The 25,339-nt window shown below is 47.7% G+C and overlaps 1 protein-coding gene across 4 annotated transcripts in view; it reads right to left on the bottom strand.

Annotated features, from left to right (window-relative positions):
- The window catches only part of NIT1 (nitrilase 1), an 84,851-nt gene that overhangs the window by 34,247 nt on the left and 25,265 nt on the right, over positions 1–25,339 (bottom strand). For 2 of the 4 annotated variants that reach the window (XM_086945423.1, XM_086945424.1), the window contains one exon: positions 22,056–22,160. The exons of the other annotated variants lie outside the window; for them this stretch is intronic. In XM_086945423.1, the coding sequence (XP_086801549.1) occupies positions 22,056–22,160 (105 nt within the window). The remainder of the gene's footprint in view (positions 1–22,055; positions 22,161–25,339) is intronic. 4 annotated transcript variants of the gene reach the window in all.

Here is a 25,339-nt window from a genome sequence, read left to right as displayed (position 1 = left end):
TTGTTTCCACTGTATAATTTGTCACTAGTCACATTCACTTGTTTTATCACACCACTATCGTCGCTATATTCAAGCACCCTGCACTTCCTAAATAGCGCTCCAGCCCCCTGATTCTAGATACCCACCCCAAGATGGCGGCCATCGCTGCTTCATCCAATTCACCACTCCAAGATGGCGCCTATAGCCACAGTCACGTGATTTACTCACGCGCTTACTAAACATCCCTACGGGACACATATGAGGTCACTGGTATTCCGACCGAGGATCCAGCCCAGACGCGAGTCGTATCACCGACCCGGTAAGTAAGTTCTACAAAAAAACCCCGGTTATGTGGTGTGTCTTCAAGACGCGCACTGATCCGTTTTTCATTTTTTAGCGCCCGAACTCCCCATTGATGGAGTCAAGCGTGCGTGGCCACTGAACCACGCCAACAGCCATTGAAGCCCTACCTGCTCACTCCTTACTGAATAAGGAGCCAAGGTACGCCTCACACCGCCTATTGATTAATACGGTAGAACGAATACCTACTTATGGCTCATTGTGGTTTCGCTTTTTTAATTACTTGCAGTGCGGAACCGAACGGAACAAGGTCTCCGTTTTTACATCAAATAATAAAAAACTTCCAATTCTGGTGGAATAACGCATTGTTCTGGCAGCCTCGGGTATGTTCCCTACTCACTTTATCACTGTTTTTTAACCCACTGAAGTACAAAAGACACAACTGACGTGCAGTCGTTTTTTGTCCTAGCCTGACCAAACGCCAAATAAATCCCCAAGTGCAACCCACGAAAAACTCACCTTTAAGAGGTGCTACCAAGAATTCCTGCACAAGACAATACCTTAACAACAGAGGTAGGAGTGGGATCCATTTTTCCCATTGCCCCCCTTTTTTAGCCTTTCCCATCAGTAGATAAGTTTGGCGACCACACGGTTTATTCACTATCATGTTCACTTTGAAGCCCACCTTTGCACTCTATCACTGGTTAAGCCATTCACCACCATTACACAGTCCATATAGTAGCGTACCACGCATGTCACTGCGATTTCGAATATTGTCATAGCAGTACTTGTTGTGTTGTACTCAGCACGCTCACCCCTCACAAATCACACAAATGCGATTCCGGATGTGCTACGAAGATTATAAACATGCGAGAAATACTCCAAGGTGCATTCTTAAAACTTGTGTAATTTCTTTGTTTCTCCTAACAGGCTTTTGTTTTCAGGCATATTTATTTCTAAGTCCTGATGATGATCCCTTCTTTTAATTGAGCAATAGGGATCGAAACGTCGACACCTATGAGTAGATATGCATTTATTTGATTAGTAATAAGAATGTATATGTTCTACTCCAGGCGATACTGTTAGCACTGTCTAATATTCCCTACAGTACCCTGTTCTGCTCCTTTCTTTTTGCCTGAAAAAACACCCCTTTCACTCTACTCTCATTCCTCTCTTTCCTTTTTCGGTACGGCACAGGCTTGTGTCATACTATATTTGTGAAAATATTGTAACGAGCATTTGACATTGCTTGATTTAAATAAATTCCCTGCCCGGCTGGGTAAGGAAATCATAGAGTATAGTTTTCCATTGTGTTCTATACTACATTGTGATGACTCTGAATAAGCTAGGAACCTCTGTTCCCTATAACGTAGTTATACCCATGGTTCTTAGCTATCCTTTGGGTTCCCCTTGTTTCTAAAAATAATGAGGAAAATGGAGTAGCATCAGTAAATAATTTTTCAGTCAGCGGAGTTCTATCCAACCACTCATCTTCCAGCGATTCTGATGGACATGATGATGGCAGTCATGATGTCCCTCTGCAAGCACAGTCGGAAGCGGAGCAACCAAAGCAGGGTAGACCAACCCAGAGCAGGCAGTGCGATGGCAAGCACAGACGTTGTGCTCTCTTGGCAGCTTCCTGATTTAGTGCAGCATGAAAAGACACCATTCAATACACCCACCATTCAGTGGCGACGATGGATGTGAAGTTGATACAAACCAATTGATACGTTCAACTCTTTATGGATGTTGACTTCCTTGAGCAAATTGTGCAGCAAACATATCTGCAAGCAGATCAATTTCTGAAGGAGCATGGACACTCCTGGGCCTCATTCTTGGGCACACCAGTTGACTCCCACTTTACTTTAAGTTGAAGACATTTTTGTGCCTTCCGCTCAAAAAGGGGTTTGTGCAGAAACCAATCTTGCACTCCTACTGCTCTACTCGCACTGTTTGGGTAACACCCATACTTGCACTGTAGAATAGCTGAGATTGCTTTTTGCTATTGCAGCATATATTCATTCAAAGATAATTCTGCTGCATTTCTGAGACCATACAGACCGTAACAGAATGTTCAAAATTTGGCCTGTTGTGGAACATTTGTATGCCAGGTTTCCAGACATTTATATTCCTGTAAAGGATATAGCTACTAATGAGTCCTTGATCCTATACACAGGGTAGCTGTTAGTGAGACAGTACATTGTGAGCAAAAGAGCTGGCTACGGCATCAAGTTGTATATGTTGTGTGAGAGCTCTACTGGCTATGTACACAGCTTGAGAGTGTATACAGGGATTGACTCCACTCTAAACCATGGGTTTGGTTTCAGTGTAAAACTGTGATGTGTCTATATTGCATTTGGGGCCCTGTTCTGTCATGGGTTCTAGGACTACCCAAAGAAGTGAGGTAGCATTTTTATCTGGGATATTGGGTAAATTCTGGGTGGCAGGAAATTGTGGCTCCCCGCAGATTCCAGATCTTTCTGTCACAGAAATGTGAGAAAATGTGTGTTTTTAACCAAACTGAGGTTTACAATGGTTTCTGGGTAAACTTACCTAGTCACGGCCATGCATGTCACATACCCCTGCTTGTCTACTTTTCAACCATTTACAAGTTTGCTAGGTTTCCCTAGGAGCTGGCTGAGCTAGGGAAAATAAAGAAAAATTCATAGCAACCCACATTGTAAACAAGCATTTGCATTGCAATAGGTCTCACATTTAAGCAAGTTTGAGCTATTGGCATTGTATTTATGTTTTGGTTTTTAAAACATAAATAAAAGATGCAATTTACAATGCCAATATCTTCAACTCGTGTAATTGAGAGACCAATTGCATTGAAAATGCTTGTTTCATCCCAGCTACTTGACGTTGCCCTGCATGGGAATTCTTACCTGGAGAATGACAATGCTGTCCAGAACTGCCCATTCCTTCCTGACTTCAGCGTCCATGCATGGCCTCCATTTTTACCCTTAATTTATCAGTCCCACAGAATCAGTACTTCAAGGTTATTTTTTGCCCAAATATTCTTCTGGGGGACAGTTCCATGGATTTATAACACAGGCAGTAAATAGAGGCCATTACAACACAAGTCTTTGCTCATAGGCAGGACCACTGGAATAACGCAATTTTGTGGCTGTCGTGTTCTCGGAGTATTTAAACATTTTCCACACTTGCCGCATGATTCAGATCTTGTGTATCAGTTGCAAACATTGATTCTAGCTCACATCGATCAAAATAGGCTTTTATAAAGCATCAGCTGTGGTCCCCCAGGGGGACAGACGCTTTGCAAAGATTAACGGTCACCATATCATTGCTGACGGCTGTATTCGGGTGTTAGAGTGCTGCTAATGAGGAGAAATGTTTGCCCAGACAGTACTACGGTGCTGTAAAATGACAAAATAGCTAAATATTGCGACAGAATGTGCCATATTACTCTGCATCATTGCACCTCTCTGTGTCGGATTACGTTTGTAACTCCAGTCCCTGCAGCACCTGCTCCGACCTGGGTCTCAGGCTCTACAACAGTAATGCTGACCTGGTTGTCTGGCTCTACAGCGGCTCTGCTGACCTGGCTCTCAGGCTCTAGAGCAGCTGTACTGACCTGGCTCTCATGCTCTAGAGCGGCTCTGCTGACTCGGTTCCCTGGCTCTACAATGGTGCTGCTGACCTGGCTCTCAGGCTCTGGAGTGGCTTTGCGGACCTGGCTCTCAGGCTCTGGAGCGGCTTTGCGGACCTGGTTTTCTGGCTCTACAACAGCTCTGCTGAGTTGGGTTTCTGGCTCTACAACAGCTCCGCTGAGCTGGTTCTCTGGCTCTACAACAGCTCCGCTGAGCTGGTTCTCCGGCTCTACAACAGCTCCGCTGAACTGGCTCTCCGGCTCTACAACAGCTCCGCTGAGCTGGTTCTCCGGCTCTACAACAGCTCCGCTGAGCTGGTTCTCCGGCTCTACAACAGCTCCGCTGAGCTGGTTCTCTGGCTCTACAACAGCTCCGCTGAGCTAGTTCTCCGGCTCTACAACAGCTACGCGGAGCTGGTTCTCCGGCTCTACAACAGCTCCGCGGAGCTGGTTCTCTGGCTCTACAACAGGTCCGCGGAGCTGGTTCTCTGGCTCTACAGCAGCTCCGCTGAGCTTGTTCTCTGGCTCTACAGCAGCTCCGCTGAGCTGGTTCTCCGGCTCTACAGCAGCTCCGCTGGTTCTCCGGCTCTACAGCAGCTCCGCTGGTTCTCCGGCTCTACAGCAGCTCCGCTGAGCTGGTTCTCTGGCTCTACAGCAGCTCCGCGGAGCTGGTTCTCTGGCTCTACAGCAGCTCCGCTGAGCTGGTTCTCCCGCTACAGCAGCTCCGCTGAGCTGGTTCTCCCGCTACAGCAGCTCCGCTGAGCTGGTTCTCTGGCTCTACAGCAGCTCCGCTGAGCTGGTTCTCTGGCTCTACAGCAGCTCCGCTGAGCTGGTTCTCTGGCTCTACAGCAGCTCCGCTGAGCTGGTTCTCTGGCTCTACAGCAGCTCCGCTGAGCTGGTTCTCTGGCTCTACAGCAGCTCCGCTGAGCTGGTTCTCTGGCTCTACAGCAGCTCCGCTGAGCTGGTTCTCTGGCTCTACAGCAGCTCCACTGAGCTGGTTCTCTGGCTCTACAGCAGCTCCGCTGAGCTGGTTCTCAGGCTCTACAGCAGCTCCGCTGAGCTGGTTCTCAGGCTCTACAGCAGCTCCGCTGAGCTGGTTCTTAGGCTCTACAGCAGCTCCGCTGAGCTGGTTCTCAGGCTCTACAGCAGCTCCGCTGAGCTGGTTCTCAGGCTCCACAGCAACTCCGCTGAGCTGGTTCTCAGGCTCTACAGCAACTCCGCTGAGCTGGTTCTCTTGCTCTACAGCAGCTCTGCTAAGCTGGTTCTAAGGCTCTACAGCAGCTCTGCTGACCTGGTTCTCTGGCTCTACAACACCTCTGCTGACCTTGTTCTCTGGCTCTAGAGCGACTCTGCTGACCTAGTTCTCTTGCTCTACAGCAGCTCCGCTGACCTGGTTCTCTGGCTCTGCAGCAGCTCTGCTGACCTTGTTATCTGGCTCTACAGCAGCTGTGCTGACCTGGTTCTGTGGCTCTAGAGTGCCTCTGCTGACTTGGTTCTCTGGCTCTAGAGCGGGTCTGTTGACCCGGTTCTCTGGCTCTAGAGCGGTCTGCTGACCTGGTTCTCTGGCTCTAGAGCGGCTCTGCTGACCTGGTTCTCTGGCTCTACAAAAGCTCTGCTGACATGGTTCTCAGGTTTCGTAGCCTCACGCTAAAACCCCTAACACACTACTTCTAAAACATACCTTAATACAGCATGCCTCGCAAAGCTAGGCTCGACCTAAAAAGGGCTGATATTGCATTTGGCTTGTTTCCAGTCGCATGTTCTGGGCCTACCCACACAAGTGAGGTACCATTTTTATTGGGAGACATGGCTGAATGCCAGGAAGTTTGTGCCTTACCACACATTACAGAACTTTCGATCACAGAAAGGAGGAATGTGTATTTTTAATCAATGTTTAAAGTTTGCAGGGGATTTTGGGTAAGAAAACCTAGTATGATATAAGTAAGCCATCCCACCGTGGATAGCCCCAGGTTTCCAGTTGTCAAAAATGTACAGATTTGCTAAGTTTTCCTAGGTGCCGGCTGAGCGAGGGCCCAAAATCTACAGCTACCCACTTTTCAACAAAAAAAGGTCAATTTTTTTGTAGAAAAATGCAATGTTTCTATATCAGGTGCCGCTCACTTTGGTGGTTTGCCCTGAAGCTTCTCACCTGACTCGGAGGTGTCTGGAGTCGTTCGGAGGGTCTGAGCCCTGAACTCTGCTGTGCTTCGCGGTCCCCACTCTACGGGTGCCGCCTTGAGAGACCACAGCCTTTTGCAGCTGGGAGAAATCACCGGGGGACTGCGAGGACCAGCAGGCTACACTCCCCACAGCTGCTGCCTCTTCCCTCGGTGGACACGCCCCCTGCCAGGAAGGATTAATCTGACGTCAGACACCCGCAACGCGGGACAACCGCGGGTGTGCGTCGGGCGAAGCCCTGGCCAAGGGCGGGCCCGTTTGGAACATTGGCCGCGATCATTTTGCACCAGGGTGACTGTGCTTCTGTCCAAAGGACACCTACCTTGACCCGATTGTATCGGTCAGAGAAGTCTGTGGACTATGACGGATTGTGAGACAAGGAGCAAGGCTACGGCCTCCAGCAGTATGGTAGCAGGTACCCTGGATGCCTTTCTGCTCAGAGCTAATTCCATATTGACTAATGAACTTTCTGTTGTAGAAAGGCGCTTGTCACAGGGACTAGATAATGTTAGATCTTCTTTGGGTCTCAGAGCCAATGCGAAAACTCCGGAAAGGGAGGGGGGAATTTCCACTGCTATACTGGACAGTATTGATCGGACAATAACAGCCGAGTTGCAAGATATTAGGAATAGTCCTGGAGTGTCTAGAGACTCTCTCCAGGTCATCCCCGAGGTGGAAGCAGTGTTACTTATTGCCAAAGCTGCTAATATTGGGCAAGATGCTGGTGGATATGTTCCGGAGAGTAGACAGTCCCAGGGAACACCGGAAGGGGCGGTGCCAAAGAGAAAACGTAGGGAGCAGGTAAAGGGGGGGAAAAAGCGAAGTTAGATAAAGCCCCCGACCTAAATCATTCCACTGACTGTGTTGAAGGAAGGGAGACACCCTCTGTAAATAATGGTGCTGTTCATCATCTGTCCCTAACCGCTGTGGCACTGCAGCCCGCTGCATTTAGATTTGGGGACACAGTCCAGGTAGGCGGTGACAAGCGAAACCCGGACGTGTGCAGCACCCTGAAATCTTTGCTTGACCCCTTAGTAGAGACCAAATTCTATTGACCATAGTCTATAAATTATAGAAGCAGCCACTGGGGAGATGTTAAATCACCTGAAAGCAGTCCCCTTATCTCAAAGGGGCGAGGACATCATCAAGGGGGGGGGGGGGGGAACCTCCATCTAATGCATCCTCTCCAACTGATGACTTGGCCCCGGCAATCTCACCCACCGTGGCGCAGGTGCCTGCTGCCTCTGCCACCGCCACTTCTCCCTTAAATTGCATTAATGATAGGGAGAAGGGTGAGCGGTCCGCTGACGAGGGGCAGCGGGAAAGGCTGAGGAGGGTGGTTAATATGCCCCCTGAGGTGCCTCCCCTGGTAGTGGTCCTAACTGGAGTTCCTGAGCTTAACGGCTCTACTCCAGAATCGTTCTCCTCCTTAAAAAACAAAGTGGCTAGCTGGTTGAATACTCATAGACCTCTTCCTCCCCACATGGCAGCTGAAATAGTAATGGTTAGAAGGGTGGCATGGGTGGGACAAACTACGAAAAGAATCGTGGGTGATTGCGTGCTGGTAAACTTCAGGAACATCGGTATAGCCTCCCACATTTGTAACTGGGGGGGCCATACGGCCGGCACTTCAATCCAAACTCTTCCACTATCATTTTTCTATCCATCAGTAAGTAAACAATTCGACCCAGGGGCGGAAGAGGGGTGGACGAGGGTGGAATCTAGGAGACGCTACAGAAAGCCAAGGCCCAATTATCACGATACCTTTATACCTACCAATAATTTTTACAATAGGTTTAGCTGCCTGGACCAGGTCGATTGACAACACTGCGTACGCAGTGATGGGGCCTGTGAGGGGATCTTGCGCCATGAGAGGCAGCAAACAATCCACCCAGCGGACATCGTGCTGAATGAGGACGTTGGGCTAGGGACGCTGGCTCCATATGGGCACAATACTGACCACTCTAGTATGGGGGAAGGTAGTCCCAATACGGCGCATTCACAAAAGTAGTGATTTGGAACATTGTGAGGTAATTTTAAATCCAGCCACGGGGAAAATATCACTTAAAATTCTGTCCTGGAATGTTGCAGGCCTTTGTAACAAACTGGCCTGCCCGGATTGGGGCTCCTTTATAGATATGCACGATACATGCCTCTTTCAAGAAACCTGGGCTAGAGAGGAACAATTTCGGACCGGTTTCGCTTCATTCTCACTGCCCGCACGGTGGGGGGGGAAAGGGAAGACCATCGGGGGGGCTAACAATTTGGGTGAGAACACACCTGGGCTGTAGAGCCAAGGTTCTAGAGACCTCCTCGGTGGATGTACAATGTATACTACTGGAGTGGCCTAACTCCTCCAGACTTGCTCTGGTCAACATCTATTCGAGACCAGTGAGTATTGCAGACAAGTCCAAAACCATCGATGAGCTCTCCTTCCTGAGTAAGATCTCTTCGGGGGTCACCCTTGTGTTAGGCGGAGATCTCAACTCCCACTTTGAGCCATTGGTGGATCTGATGGATGGAGTATCTCGGGAAGAGGACGACCACTGGAAAATACCTCAGGTGGTGGGTCCCTCTCAGAGGTCATGGGCTCCCCTGGCTGTCCAAATTCTTGCCCTAACCTTAAATCATTCAATTAGGGCATGTAATGGCCGTGTAAAATCAGACACTCCTGCAAAGTGTACTTACAACAAACCTGGCTAAGAGTCTCACTTGGATTATATTTTTGTCGAGACCTGTGCTTGGCACAAGGTCGCTGACTTTAGAGTAGAATCTAGGAGGGAAAGTGATCATAATGCCCTGATCTTAGATTTCCTTTCCCCTGGTGCTTCCAATGATGGTGCTAAGGCAGGGAGTGGATCAGATAACCCGGCATCTCTTTCCAGTAATAGGCGCAAAATTAGATGGGATAAAGAAGTAACCCGCCCAGAGTTAGTGGCTGAGATATATGCCAAGGCTATCCCGGTACTGGAAGTTACTGGTGCTCTGTCTACCCAGCACCCCTCTTTTGTTGTATATTCTAAATTGAGCGAACTCTACCAGGAATTAACTAGTAGCCTAGCAGAGATCCTAAATTCTCTTGGAAAAGGGAAAAGACCAGGTACTAAACCTACCTGGTTTAATACGGCATGCAGGAAGGCAAAGGCAGATCTTCTTCGTGCTCTGAAACAAAACGACAATAGGGCACTGATAAAAGAAAGGCAGACAGCATATAGATATTTAATCCATCATGGAAAAGCTGAGTGGGAAATTGCGTACTGGGACAATTTAACAAGGACCCTGGCAGCAAGAGACGCCAGGAATTTCTGACAAATTGTGAACACCGGGTCGGCAGACCCTGTTGCGGCTATAGCACCTAACATCGCAGCGGAGGTCTGGGAAGAGCACTTTCTTACTTTGTATCGGGGGGACAACCCTCCCAGCGACTCGGATATGAGTGCATTAGCCCTCGATACCCACACAGGAATGACTGAGCCTGAATTCTCGCAGGGGGAGGTCGAGGCGGCCATTATTAAGTTGCCAATAGGCAAGGCTTCGGGCCTAGACAAAGTACCTGGTGACCTATTAAAGCACAGACCTGTGGTCTGGGCCTCCTACTTAACGGCAATCTTCAATGCTATATGGGGTGGCATGGCGGTCCCTAGTACTTGGCTGGAAGCAGAGATAGTTCCTATCTTCAAGAAGGGCTCTCCTCTGCTCCCAGCCAACTACAGGCCAATTAGTCTTATTGATGTGCCTCAAAAGCTTTTTGCAAGGCTGATCTTAAATCGCCTCTTAGATTGGACAGAGGAGTATTCTATCTTAAGCCCCTACCAGGTAGGATTCAGAAAGAAGGTTTCCACCACGGACCAAATATTCCGGTTGTCTATGCTTTCTGGAAAACCTTTAAGATTGAGGGTGGATCACTTTACACTGTCTTTGTTGATCTTCGTGCGGCTTTCGACCTGGTCCAGCGTCGGAAGCTGTGGATTGTGCTCAGGGACTTGGGCATCCCATCCTCGCTTTTGAGTATGATAATCAGACTCCACACTAAGAACTATGCCCAGGTTAGGTGTGGCATGGACGGTACCTTGTCAGCCCGATTCCCCGTTGGCAGGGGGGTAAGGCAGGGGTGCGTGCTGGCGCCCACCCTGTTCTGCCTCTTTGTCAACGGGATAATCGCCCATTCAGAGGAGATATCAGATAGTGACGCCACAAGGCTTGCTGGTAGTCGGATCTCTGCGATCATGTTTGCTGATGATACCTTATTGCTCTCAAAAACACAGATGGGCATTCAGCGAGTCCTGGACGGGTTTGTGTCCTTTTATCAGGACCTGGGTCTGGAAATAAACACCTTAAAAACCAAATATATGATTTTTAATCCCCCTGCAACAACACGCCCAAACCCTATGATTGGCGGAGTCCGGTTGGAAAGGGTTCATACGTTTGAGTACTTAGGGCTTACCCTAAACGAATCGTTTACCTGGGTTCAGCAGCAACTAAAATCACAACTTAAGCTGACACAGATAGCTGGTGGTATTCTTAAACTTCTGAGTAAATCCTCGGTTAAGCCAATTGGCGCCCCGCTGGAAATATATAAACTACGTGCGCGTGGGGCAGTGACCTATGGGGCTGAGCTGTGGGGGCATAAGTGTGGACCCGCGATTACTGTCACGGAGAACAAATTCCTAAGACAGCTGGTAGGGTTGCCCCAGAGTACACCATTAATCCAGCTAAGGCTCGATCTGGGCCTTAGACCTATAGACGAAGAACTGAGCCTTAAACCCTGAACTTTCTGGCGGAGACTCTGGGCCACCCCAGAGCTGGAGAAATATAGGCAAGAGTTAAAAGATGTCTTAAGGCTGGCAAACGTGGCCAAACTCCCATGGCTTAAGTATGTTAGAGAGGAACTAGAGAAACTCGGCCTTGCACCAATGTGGTCGGACCCGGAGCATACCTGCACTGGAATTTCACGTAAGAAGTTGGTTGAGCGGTACTGTGGAAACAAAATGGCGCTTATTATGTCCAATGCTCAGTCTGGTACTCTTATTGGTACGTTTTTATTGACTAAGGACTTTTACCAATTTGAGCAGGTTCTGGACGATGTTAGCCCTCTTGTTGCGAGGAAGCTCTATCTCCAATGGCGATATGGTTCACTACCCATTAGAGCTTTTACGTCCAAGTGATGCCCATCATCTCCTAAGAACTGTCCAGGGTGCACCTCAGGTTTGGAAAATGAGGTGCATCTTGTATTCTTTTGTCCCGCCTATACAAAACTGAGACGGACATGGATCGTCCCGATGTGTAAATATTTGGGGATAATCCACTGTGCGCAAGCGCATAGGATTTTAAAAACGGACCTTTCACCTGTTATGGTTTTTGCTGTCACAAAATTACTAGCAGGTGGGTGGCATATTTGAAGGTCATTTGTACAGAAAACAAACATTGACATAGTAGTTACAACCGCAGTGATATTTGGTCCTGGATTTCTAATTCTTTTGAGCTGTACCTAAAATCTGATATGTATTAATTATGCCGTTGTTACGGACTAGTGTTCTTATTTGATTTTAAATATTATATGTACCATACAGTATCATTTTAAATGTTTTAATGTTGCGATTGTTTTATGACAAATCTTGTCGAAATAAAGATTGAATTGAATATCAGGTATTTAGCGGCTTCCTGTCGCATACACTAGGCCTACCCACACAAGTGAGGTACTATTTTTATTGGGAGACTTGGGGGAATGTTAAGTGATAGGAAGATTGTGGCTCCCCACAGATGTTGTCTACTATTCAGAAAACTATAGCTTTCCTGGATACCCATGTGATTCACATTGGTTTCCACAACAAATAAAGTAGGTTGATAGGCAAAATGGGTTACCTCTATGGAAAATGCTAAAACTGTGGTATTTTTTTTTTATCTAGCTCTCCATATTCCTGAAAGCTGGGGAGATGATAACTTTAGCAAAGCAACCTTTTTGTTGATGCCGTTTTAGGAAAAAACAAACTCATCTGTAGCACTTTTTCCCTATTTTTTTTTTAACCGTCTCAAAGTGTATGTATGTATAAGTTTTGCTATTTTCTTGGTCCCCACCAGAGGAATCCACCCACCCTGGGTACCTTTAGAATCATCAGGATGTTTGGAAAAAAGGATGCAAATTTGGCATCGATACCTTAGGTAGGAAAAAAGGAGAGCTAAGCACGACCTACCCTGAATAGCCAAAAAAGGCTCAGCACTAGGGATTGGGGAGATCAGCAGTTAAGGGTTGACAGGGGTATCTGGTATATAGAAAAATCTGTTAACTTTACCCAGCCCTACATCTCATCTCTATGTTGGACCTACTGGGACAGCTTTCACCTGCTGCCCCCCTAAAAGGGCCAGCCTCGTTATTCAGTTTGACCACTTTACTGCACTGTTAATTACTAAATGACTTACAATCGGAGCACTTATACATAGGTTGCAAATGGACTGAAAAATTCTGATTCATCATTGTTATGTTATGTTATGTTATGTTAGGGTTTTTTAGGTCTCGCCTGTCGATGCGCATGCGCATCGAGCAAGCGAGACTATTGCGACTTATCCACTCTTTATCTACACTGCAAGGAATCGTGGCGATTCCTTGCAGTGCCCGTGACTTTTAAGGTCAATGCGCATGCGCATTGAGCTTATGCGCATTGACCTTAAAAGCGCGTGCACGTCCGTCTTTGTTTACCCGCTCCGCCCCCTCCCGCCGTGTCGCATTTCTCCTCCCCCTCCCCTCTCTTCCTTCCGTCTAACGCCGTCCGCGTAACACCGCCGCAACGGTCACATCCTGCCGTGTCGCACCTCTCCCCTCTCCGCCCCCTCCCCTGCCCGCCCCCTCCCCTGCCCGCCGTGTTACGGTGAAAGGCTTGTTTTTAACCCCGTGGTTCTGTTGACCTCTTTCCTTTTACATGTGTCTGACCCTTTAACTTCTTCTCTTTATGCCTTAATCGGACTCTGTCACGCAGTCTGTCTCTTTCCTTCTGTCTTGATTTTGCGGCCTCCCTCCCTACGACTGTCTCTGTCTCCCAGTTTACTCTTGTTTCTTTCCCCGTCTTGATTTCCGTCCCACGTTTGTCCCGCTTATGCCTCTTTTATGTCTATCCTCCGGCCTGTCTCTGTTCCCCTGGCATATCTGTGTGTCCCTCTGTATGCACCCACTCTATATACCCTAACACGTTTTTGCCCCCCCCCCCCCGCCACCATCACCAGCCTACCTTGAAGGAACTACAGATCCCAGAATTCTCACCCCTTGAAGCAGCAGTGCACCCTGGAGCACCTTTTCACTCTGGAGTATGAGCTACATCGAAGCAGCCCCAGCAGCCGGCGAAACTGGAGCTCCCTCGGCCTCTGGTGCACTTACCACCCTGGAGCTCCCACAGCATCTGGTGCACTTACCACCCTGGAGCTCCCACGGCCTCGTAAGTACACTTTATTAATATTTACCAGCATACTTTCAGCCAGCGAGAGTTCAGGCTGTTTGTAGAATCACAGATCAGAGCAAACTGCACTCCCTTCGAGAGCCAGGATTCCGGAGCAGGCCACGTCAGAACAGACGAAGGCTTTCGTACTGTGGCCAGGCTGTGCCACTAGCACTTTATGGGGAAAATAGATGGGTGAAGTGCTCGAGTTCATCTGAGCGTTGTTCTTCGAGTGCATTCTAGTCCATCTTTTGTGTTTTTGCCCACCCACAGGCCGGTCGCAGCTCCCTCTGTGCCGCCCGTCCTCCAGCTGCAGAGCACAGCGTCACAGGCGCTGACCGGCTCCACAGAGTGCCCGCCTGCACAGGAGCAGCTCACAGCCAGCGGCCTCCCACATCCTCTGCAGGGCGGTCCTTGCCGCTTCCATCTAGGCCGCGGGACAACGCCTGCTTCACATGTACGGTGGCAAGCCTATTTTGTGTGCTCAATCCCCTACGAAGCACAGGTCAGCTTCTCTAAATTCTAATTATTTTGTTTACCGCAGCATATTGCTGTTCATTAGGTGGCAGCCAAAGGAGCTTGCCTAGAGCGCAGCCATCTTCGCGCAAGGCTAGCTCCATCCCTCTGTGTCCGCATATTTACAATAAAATACAAAATAGCCCTTCCCTGCCCTCCGTTTTGTTTCAGCCCTTCCCTGCCCTCAGTGTTGCTTCAGCGCTTCCCTGCCTTCCCTGTTGCTTCCGCCCTTCCCTGCCCTCCCTGTTTCCGCTCTTCCCTGCCCTCCCTGTTGCTTCCGCCCTTCCCTGCCCTCCCTGTTGCTTCTGCCCTTCCCTACCCTCCCTGTTGCTTCCGCCCTTCCCTGCCTTCCCTGTTGCTTCCGCCCTTCCCTGCCCTCTGTGCTGCTTCCGCCCCTCCGTGCTGCTTCCGCCCTTCCCTGCCCTCCGTGCTGCTTCCGCACTCCCCCTCACCCTCACTCACCCTCAACCCCTCACCCTCACTCACCCTCAACCCCTCACCCTCACTCACCCTCAACCCCTCACCCTCAACCCCTCACTCACCCTCACCCTCACTCACCCTCAACCCCTCACCCTCACTCACCCTCACTCATCCTCACTCACCCTCAACCCCTCACCCTCACTCACCCTCAACCCCTCATCCTCACTCACCCTCAACCCCTCACCCTCACTCACCCTCAACCCCTCACCCTCACTCACCCTCAACCCCTCACCCTAACCCACCCTCACCCTCACTCACCCTCAACCCCTCACTCACCCTCACTCACCCTCAACCCCTCAACATCAACCCCTCACTCACCCTCACTCACCCTCACCCTCCCTCACTCACCCTCACTCACCCTCCCTCACTCACTCTCACTCACCCTCACTCACCCTCACTCACCCTCACTCACCCTCACTCACCCTCACTCACCCTCACTCTCACTCACTCACCCTCACTCTCACTCACCCTCACTCTCACCCTCACTCTCACTCTCACTCACCCTCACTCACCCTCACTCACCCTCACTCACCCTCACTCACCCTCACCCTCACTCACCCTCACTCACCCTCACCCACCCTCACCCTCCCTCACTCACCCTCACCCTCCCTCACTCACCCTCACCCTCACTCACTCACCCTCACTCACCCTCACTCTCACTCACCCTCACTCTCACTCACCCTCACTCTCACTCACCCTCACTCTCACTCACCCTCACTCACACTCACCCACCCTCACTCACCCTCACTCACCTTCACCCTCACTCACCCTCAACCCCTCACCCTCACTCACCCCCACTCACCCTCAACCCCTCACCCTCAACCCCTCACTCTCCCTCACCCTCAACCCCTCACTCACCCTCAACCCCTCACCCTCAATCCCTCACCCACAATCCCTCACCCACACTCACCCTCACTCACCCCCACTCACCCTCACTCACCCTCACTCACACACCCTCACTCACCCTCACTCACCCTCACTCACCCTCACTCACCCTCACTCACCCTCACTCACCCTCACCCTCACTCACCCTCAACCCCACACCCTCACTCACCCTCAACCCCTCACCCACCCTCAACCCCTCACCCTCACTCACCCTCAACCCCTCACCCTCAACCCCTCACTCACCCTCACTCACCCTCACCCTCAACCCCTCAGCCTCACCCTCACTCACCCTCAACCCCTCACCCTCACTTACCCTCAACCTCATGCTAAAGATTTACAAAAAAACCCATAAACAATTCTAAAAGCACTAACTCTAATGCTGCGAGACCTATTGCATTTCTAATGCTTGTTTGTAAAGCGCACGTACGCCCGTGGGTTTCATGGCGCTGTTGAAGTAGGAACCTAACACAACAACTTACTGAAAATAAGCCTGTCTGAACAGCCAAGTTTTATAAGAACGTCTAAAAGTTAGAAAGTCTGGGCTGAGCCTAAGGGAAAGTGGTAGGGAGTTCCATAGGACAGCGGCTAAGTAATGGAAACAGCTGCCGCCCTGACGCTTTCTCTTGTAAGAGGGAACAACCAGCAAGTCTTTATTGATGGATCTAAGATTGCGAGTGGGCTTATATTTGGAGACCAACTGATTGATGAACTGAGGCCCTGTGTTTTGTAGACTCTTGTATATGATACAACCGGACTTAAACATGATTCTTTGAGATACAGGCAGCCAGTGTAATTGTTCTAGACCAGGCCTGATGGAACACCGCCTAGGTTGTTTAAGAACAAGTCTGGCTGCCTGGTTCTGCACTAGTTGGAGTCTTTTTAAAAGGCCAGATGGAAGGCCCAGGTACAGACTGTTAGAAAAGTCCAGCCTGGAAAGTACCAGTGCGATGGTAACCTGGATAAGGGCTGAGTATGTCAGAAATTGTGCAATCTTTTTTATTTTTCTAATCTGATAAAAACTAGCAGAAACAACTGCTCCAACTTGAGCTTTTAATGAAAGATCCGATACAAGTGTAACACCCAAACTCTTCACTGAAGAAGCAGGGACTGGGGCAGGACCAAGGCTCAAAGGCCAATAATGAGGGCCCCAGCTGATACTGCTGTCCCCGGGAAGAATTAACTCGGTTTTACCCGGGTTGAGCTTAAGGTGGTTTAAGCTCATCCAGCGTTGTATCATAAGCATAGTTTGGTGGAAGTGGGCGACTGAATCAGGAGTATTCAGAGGGAAAATTAGCTGTAAATCGTCAGCATAATTAAAGATTGTGACATTGAATTGTTTTAGAAGGTGAAGAAGGGGGCGCAGATACAAATTGAAAAGCAAAGGGGAAAGTGAGGATCCCTGTGGGACCCCACAAGTGGAGATGGTTCTTGAAGCAGTGAAAGACCCTAAGCGAACCGCTTGAGTGCGGTTCGAGATAAAGGAAGTGATCCACTCAAGGGCGGCGCCCCTGAGGCCGGCCTGCTCGACACGGCTAATTAGAATAGAAAAATCAACCGCGTCGAACGCGGCCAACAAATCAAGGAGAACCAGTGCCTGGTGGATGCCTTTATCCGCATTTGATCTTAATGTGTTTTGAACGGCCAAAATGACGGATTCCGTCGAGTGACAGGGACGGAAACCTGCTTGGTTAGTTTCAAGGTAGTCACTATCCTCTATAGATTTGGAAAAAGATGTGGAGATGTGCGCTTCCAATATCTTCGACAAATATGGAAGTAGAGAGATTGGTCTATAGTTGACCAAGGCTTGAGGATCAGCCCCAGGTTTTTTCAATAGAGGAATAAGGAGGGCCTGTTTGAATCGGGGGGGGACCATGCCACTCACCAGTGAGGAATTCAGTACAGATAGAATAGTTTGAGGCAGGGTTTGTCCTATTTCTCTATATATATGTGGAGGACAAACATCCTCAGGGGAGACTGATTTAACTCGGGTAAGCAGTTGGGACAGCAATTTGTTGTCAATTGGTGGGAAGACTTCAAGTGTGTGAGGATTGAAAAAAGCGTCCTCCAGTGAAGGAGGGACCGGGGAGTTGATAATGCCTTGTTTTATATCCAGAATTTTATTGATAAAGATGTGTTTAAAGAGTCGCACATATCTTGAGTGGGGACAACAGGAGGAACAGTTCTATCGCTGTCACACAACTCGTTCATCATCTTAAAGATATCTTTGCTTTTGTTTTGCGAATTTGCAATAACCTCAGAGAAATAAATGGTTTTCTGTGACGAGATGGATTTTTGATACTCTTTGCGAGCAGCGCGGTAGTTCTCCCTATCCTGCTTAGAATAGTTAGATCTCCAGATCCGTTCTTTTTTACGGACTGCAAGTTTTTCCGCCTGCAATTGTGGGGTAAACCATCTGTGTGTGTTATTCGGGCGGGAGCGGGGAGGGAGAGTCCATGGGGCGTCCAAATCTGCAGTACCTCCAATCCAATGGGAGATAGATTCCTCCATCTCGTCTGGACTACCTACAACAGAGGGTAGGGTTGTAGTTAGTGAGTGTAGAAAATCAGGAGTACTGATACTCTTCCATTTCCTAATTTTCCCCAGTTTCTGGGGTCTCAAGGTCTTGTCGCAGCTCACCAAAACGGTGAATTGGATGAGGTAGTGGTCTGACCAGATGCATGGTTCTGCGACCAACGTGGATATGTTAAGGTCATAGGACCATACCTGGTCAAGGCTGTGACCCTTCGGGTGAGTGGAAGACTCAATGTGTTGGCATAGGTTAAGGTCGAGCAGGAGGTCTTTTAGTTCTCCTGCTTGAGCATCTGCTTCTGCTGCGTCGAACCAAAGGTTAAAATCCCCTAAGAGAAGGGTTTTAGAATAAGTTGTAACCAATGGGGCAAGTTGCTCCGCTAGGGCTGAGGGGAAAGCAGGCATGGAAGAGGGGGGACGGTAAATTAAAACAGTTAAAATAGCGCCACAGTCTGTGTCAATTTTGAAGACAAGGTTTTCAATGCCTGGCAATTCAAGTGAGGGTAACAGTAGGGGTTTAAGGGAGTTCTTGAAAATGGCGGCAACTCCGCCACCTCTCTTGCCTGAGGGGCGGTTCACAGCAAAAATATAGTAGTCGCCAGGGAGAGTGGCCAGAATATCAGGTAGGGAGTCCTGGGTTAGCCAGGTTTCTGTCAGGTATAATACATCCGGTTTTTCCTCCGTGAGTAATAGAAACAGATCTGTTTGATGTTGTACCATAGAGCGCGTATTAAGGTACATACAATTAAGGGTCTGAATTACAAGTAGTGTGGATTTTATCACACCTGGTAGTTACCTTGTGTGTTCAATCCTCAGCCCAATTAAATATCGGCTGGTCTAAAAAGTTACGACAACATGCATATTTTTAGTTCAATTAGCACCAAATCTGCATGACCATTACTGGGGGAAAGTTTGTAAAAAATGCTGTTATTACACCGGATGAATTGCTGACCCTGAGGCGTTGGATTTTATGGGGTGAAAACTACTTAGTACCCCTCCTTGGCACTCGCAATATTGCCCTGCATAAGAGTCCACTAGAACGAAGAAGTAAACCAATGTATTATTCATATGGCAATTTTGAATCACTGTTGATGCTTCCTTGATTTAGAGGTTGCATCAGTCAACAGTTTAGCACCCAGGAAGCCTTACACAAGTATGTGATTAATTCGAAGCCAACGCCAAATCTGTCTGTAGGAAGCTGGCTCTCGATAGGATATTGCCACTAGGTGATATTACCATGCACAGAGTCCAGTGGGTCCCCAGAAGGGTACAGGGCTCAATGTAAAACCCAAAGTGCTCGATTAGTGGTATTGTGGGCAAGCAGCTTTAGGTCTAACACAAAGGAGTGGAAGAAATGTATTGCACAACAGTGAACAATAATGGACACATGTCTCAAGAAGGAGATCCAGACCAATTCTAGAAAAATATACTGTGATTGCATTTTATTTTAAGACCAAGGTCTTTGTAATAAGGTAAGTAACTTATTAATTAAAAAAAAACTTTTCACTTTGAAAAATCAACACTTAGAAACTTTTCAAAACAGTCCAACATTATCCTAAGGGGAAAACAATATTGTGGTTAAACAGATAAGTATTAAACTTAAAATCCCAGTCTTCTGAGCCAAAAGACAGCAAAGGCCAGGAGTCAGGTAAGTACCAAAACTGCACCACCAGCGGCACACGGATGGGCGGGTGCAGGGGTCAAATTCGGAGTTCGACCCAATGCTTTCCAATGGAGATATGGGAGTGCCTGGAGCCACACTGCTTGCAGGCAGGTAGATCCGTTGCAGGGGCCACGCTTTTGGAATTAGGTAAAGCATAGGGGAGGGACATAAAGAAGCACCAAACCTACACTACCCGTGGTATTGGGGCAGCAGGGTGCAGGGTATGCTTTCGATGTCAGGCGCCCAATGCTTTCCAAAAGAGATTCTTCTTTAGGCAAAGAGGCTGCAGGCGTGGCACTGGAGATTGAAGGGAGGAAGCCCACCAACAGCAGAGGTAAGTTGGGATATAGGTGGGTCGTAGGGGCACTGTTGGTTCAGCTCACCACGGCCCAGGGGCTTCAGGTGCAGGGGTGCCTTTCAATGTTGGAGTCTTCTTACCAGAGCAGGTCGCTGTCAGGGGAGCCTCTGGATTCACACTGCAGGTGCCGTCGTGGAGGGCAGGAGAGGCCACCCACCACTGGACACGAGGTCAGGATCGCCGGGGAGACTTCACTGCAATGGTGAGCCACTCAGACTCGTGCTGTGGGCGTCGGGTGCAGAGTGGGCAGGAGGCGTGGACTCGCCTGGATCCGGAGTCCTTGAAGTAGGTTTCTTCAGGACAGGTCCGCTGTCTATGGGAGATTGGAGTCTTTTTCTAAAGCAGCAGTCCTACCAGGGGTTTCAGAGGTTGCTGGCTTCAAGACAGGTCATAGTCTCGCACAAGCTGGAGACAGACTGGTCGTCTTCAGTCTTCTCTGCAGGGTCGTCTTCTTTCTTCTTAGGTCGTTGTAGAACTGAGTTCCAGGTCTGGGAGGGGTGGCACCAAAATACTAAATTTAGAAGGCTTTGTAGGGGCGTAGCCAGTAGGGTCAATGGGCATTTTACCTGGGGTGACTACACCCTCTGTTATCCCACCCTGCTGTAGGAGGGGGCATAGGCATAGACCTAACCCTGATTGGAAAGGTCGCCACATCTTCAAGATGGCGGGGACTGAAAGTTGGGCTTCACCCCGCTTCCCCCACCTTAGGGGTGGTGTCGCATTACAGTGGCAGCAGGCCTTTGATGCTCCCCTCTTCAAGCACTGGCCCATGTTGGGGGGAGGAGGCATGAGACAAGAAACATGGCTGGCCGTCTACAGCCGGTTATAAACTACACCAGGGTTGGCAGGTTTTCAGGGGGCACCTCTGAGGTGCCCTCTGGGTACAGGGTACAATAATTCCCACACAGGCATCAGTGGGGATTTATTTAAAGGATTTGTTTGGTACCAAACACTACTGTATTCAGTGAAGCCATCATGGTGTTGTGGAACTCGCGTTTTGCAGCTGATGTACTCTCTATGGCTTCACTGGCACTTACAATACCAGGAAATGGACCCAAATACTGTAGGGGAACATCTGCTCATGAAGATATGAGCTCACCTGTGGTATAGTGCACCCTGCCATAGGGCTGTAAGGGGTTGCTAGAGGTGTGACCTACCTGTGCCTTGAGGCAGCGATAGTTGGCGTGGCGCCCAGACAGGGTGCCATGTCGACTTTGTCATTTTTCCCCTCACAGGGGCATGCAAGCTGCAAAGGAAGTGGCATGGTGCCAGTGAAGGTGGTTCCAGGGGACCCTCTTCAGCTCTCTGGCCCTAGGTACTCAGTGTACCAACTGCTAGGGGTTTACAGGGGGCAGAAGGGCAAGTTAGGGATTTGTTTTTAGGTAAGGAGCACTGGCCCAGAGGACCTGGTTGGCAGGGAACCTGTGCACAACATTTGAAACCACATCAAAAACCAGACAAAAAGTGGGAGCTAACCATGCAAAAGAGGCACTTTCTCACCCTGTCCTTTCCTGTTCTTAGAAACAATGCTGAAAGAGTAGCATGGCAAGATATTATTCATGCTCGAACACAAATTAAGAACAAAAGCCTAAATTTGAAACATAAAACTGTCAATTAGCTATTAAACTGAACTTTATAAATAAGACAAATGTTACAAGACGTAATCCCACATTCTGTTTGTTCTCCTTCTATTTTGCAGATGTCACCTTGATTGGCTGATCCTTTAATGTAAAAATGATGTTGTTTTCAATCCTATCTCCTATATAACATTCTTTCAATAAATATTTTTTTTTTATGTTTAAGAAAACTAAAGAACAATGTTGTTTTAGGATTCCCTGAACAATTTCTCAACAGCATTAGACGTTTGTTCTAAGCACAATATAAATACTGAACATTAAAATAATTTAAAAAAAGGTTTTGGGGCAACTTTTATGTCTTCAATTAAAGCAAAATGGCAATAAAATAAGCACAACAACAAAATGTATTACCTACCTGCTTCTGAACGTTAATTACCTTCTCTAAAACAACAGTAACTTAATAACTGGTCCTTTCAAGTGTTATTCATTGCCGTCTCTTCCCCTTATATTTACTAATAAAATAAGAGCACACAAAGCCTACGTGTAATTGTACCTGTAGGGAGGTATGCCAAAGACAACTTTTGTCAATGGTCCTCGTGGGGCTTGCAGAAGGATCTTGCGCAAAATCTGTGCTTGCTTCTGTATAAATAATCCTGTCCTAAAAAAAGAAAGCACTTTTTACAGCAATTTCTATCAGACTACTATAGCATCACTTTGACATAACTACAGACAAATAAATACCTCTCTTGGCTAATCACAAGCTTTTATGTGAGTTAATTTCAGAAAAAGAAATGTACCTGAAAACACAGAAGCGACTCCTGAGTTTTTTAAAACCGCTTCAAATATTTCTAGCAGGTCTTAGGCATAGTGTATATTTCAAGAATGATTTCCGGTTTATGGCTTATTCCACGATGTTGTCCTCTGGAAGTATGGAGTGCTCTGGAAGTGTGGAGAAGTGTGGCTCAATGGTTAGTGCGGCAGACCCTGATGCAGAGGTCTAGCCCGGGACCAGGGTTCAATTCCCTGCCTCGCCGGGTCTTGAGCTCAAAATTCCACGGACCTGATCATTCTCGCCTCGGTGCCTATTCCAATCATAGAGTCCCACTCTGCAACTCTGGGCAATAGCTTGCTTAATCTCCACAACGGCCCCCACAACGCTAAGGATGCCTGGCCTTCACCCTGGGCGTGCCCAGGAGTGGACGCCTCACAGGGAAAGCCAGGACGGATTCCACAGCGGTATTCGTACAAGCGCCTTGAGACCCTTGAGGGTGAGTAGTGCGCTATACAAGTATCAATTTACATTTAGTGCTTCTGAAAAGTACTAGGGTGGAATCAGTGATACTTTCTCCCTTGGATTAAGAATTTTTGTATCGCAATGCTGGGAGGGGAGGGATGGGGAGAGGTGCAACCACCCCAGGAAAATGCTCTGAAGCCCATAGACTAAGATATACATTCTCTGGGGCTGATTCACAAAGGGCCTCCGCACTCGTGGCGGAGGCCCCGGAGTCATGGTGGGTGCAGGGGTTCACTTGTGGCGGGTCCTCTGCAATGGGTAACTGCAGTACGGAGGTCCTGCCACGAGTGCGGGACCCTTACCAGGACTGCAAAACCACCACCACGACTGTGGAGGCCCTTTCGGTTAGTCACAGAGAAAGCTTCTCCATAAGCCTGAAGAAATGTATTAGACACCAGAGACCTGTTCCTGTGTAACTTAGATAATTTAGTTACCATATTACCAGCTGCCCTGAAGTCATGTACAGAACGGATTACAACAAAACCTTCCTCGCAGTCATAACTTGATGAAAGATAATTTTCAGAGAGTCAGTCAATTACAGAAGTTGGTGGATGCTGAAGCACCTGCTTCCCTTCACGTAAGCGGAATAGAAGTATTCCCTCAATATTCTTTCAATAAAATAAGCAAAATAGACACTTAGACTAGTAAAAACTGGATTTCTTGTCTAGCTAAGCAGAACCGTAGCCACATTAAATAATTGTCATGGACTTCAAACCCATACCAGAAATATAGCTCGCAGCTGTGATGTAGCAGCAGGCCATTTGTATCTCACTCAGACATATAAGGTATTGTAACTACATTTATAAACCACTTATTAATCTGGACATGGCTTTGGATATCTTGACAGAGAGCAGCAAGCTTCTCCGAACCCAAGGTAATAAGTAAATCCAGTGGGTATTGATTTTTATTGATTCTTGTGATTAGTCATTTGTTCTCAGGTAACCTTTGTTTACATGTATTTATGTTTCTTTGTGGTAGATTAATTTAATAGGAGTTAGGTGTGATCGTTAGCGGGGTATAGCAATAGGCAACAAAAAGGTGACCAATCCAGCTTTCCAAAGGGCCTTCTACTGAGCTGCAACAAGTGTCACTATTTTTTATCAACTTTGAACCTTTTCAGTAATCATTTTTTGGGAGGGTAAAATTAGCAGCTTATGCGGTAATGATGGATTAAGTGGCAAATCTATAATTATGCTAAAATCGCTGCAGCCGCACAATTGCATAATTCCAGTGGCCGGAGTATAATGGCTGTAATGCTTAGACTGCAACTTTTGTCCAAGGCATCCGAGGAGAACCACACTATATTTTATGGTATGCTGACGGCTTGGCTTTTAAAGCTGAATGGAACTGGAGGTTGCTGAACATCATTCATCCAAATTAAAACATACCATTTACGATCATTAAGGATGAACTGTAAGGTCCAGATAGGATGCTTTTTTTAATTCCAGGGGATAAAGTGGTCCCTTAATATTCTTTCATTCCGTTTTTCAAAAAAGGTTTTTATTTGTAACATCATGAAAACAGATGCTTCCATTTTAGCAAAAACTGACTTCTGTTTATATTAGTTTGCTTCTGCAGTTGAGTTCAGCCATGTTTGTGGTGGGGCTAGTGTGCCTTGAGAGTCTGAACACTGCGCCACGGTCAAAGGTGTGGCTAAAAACATAATATTCTGTATGTTTTTTATGTCTTCCACCGTCAGGTAGCTACATATGAAATAACAGGCAACTTCAGTGAAAAATAAATTTTAAAAGTGGTTACTCAGTGGGAAATGCACAATATACTTTATGAAACTTTTATTTGTTAATGGACTGCATAGGTCTGGGAGTAACCACAGAATTAAATCTTGGTTGGTGCAGTGGAGAATAGTGACTTGTGTATTATTAGTGCTTCAATGTCACAGCTTGTGACAGAAAGCACTGTGCAAGTCATTTTTTTAGACTTGCATAACACACAGTACTAGATAGACTGCTACAAAATGTGCAAAGCATTTTATGATAAAATGGTGCTTCTAAAACATAACTTTTAGTAATACCCAGACCATACATAATGCAATTTTTTTTACCCAACTGTCCCTTTAACACTTCCTCAGGGCAATAAGCGCTATGTAAATATAACCACAATTAAAAGCACGCACTTCACAGCTTAGTTGTTAACTCTTTACACTACCACTAAAAAAACAATAGCTCTTTGTCATCATAAAGCTTTAAGTGATTTGATCAATTGGCTCCCATGCATCCTTTACATTTGCAAACTACACCTTACGTTTGCAGATTAACTCATTGGGCACATTTACATTTCTGCCAGGCAAGCAGCACACTGGAGGAAAGGAGTGTTTAGCTTTTCTGCCTGGTTCGGTCTCATAGCACAAGAGAGTCCCTAAATTACACTCCAGCTGAAGCATTTTAACTATCAGAATTAACCATCTGGGGACGATTGTCTTTTTCCAAAACGAAGGCCAAATGTTTTGGATTCCAGGCAGAAGTGAGGCTGTGGAAAGCACGCCCCCTTCCCATGACTCCACGGCCCACCAGTGGGTAGCGCCA

This window comes from Lissotriton vulgaris, chromosome 12, assembly GCF_964263255.1.
Source record: "Lissotriton vulgaris chromosome 12, aLisVul1.2, whole genome shotgun sequence".
Lineage (NCBI taxonomy): Eukaryota > Metazoa > Chordata > Amphibia > Caudata > Salamandridae > Lissotriton > Lissotriton vulgaris.
The sequence above is the reverse complement of the archived record's forward strand: the minus strand, read 5'-3'. Positions and strand labels throughout refer to the sequence as shown.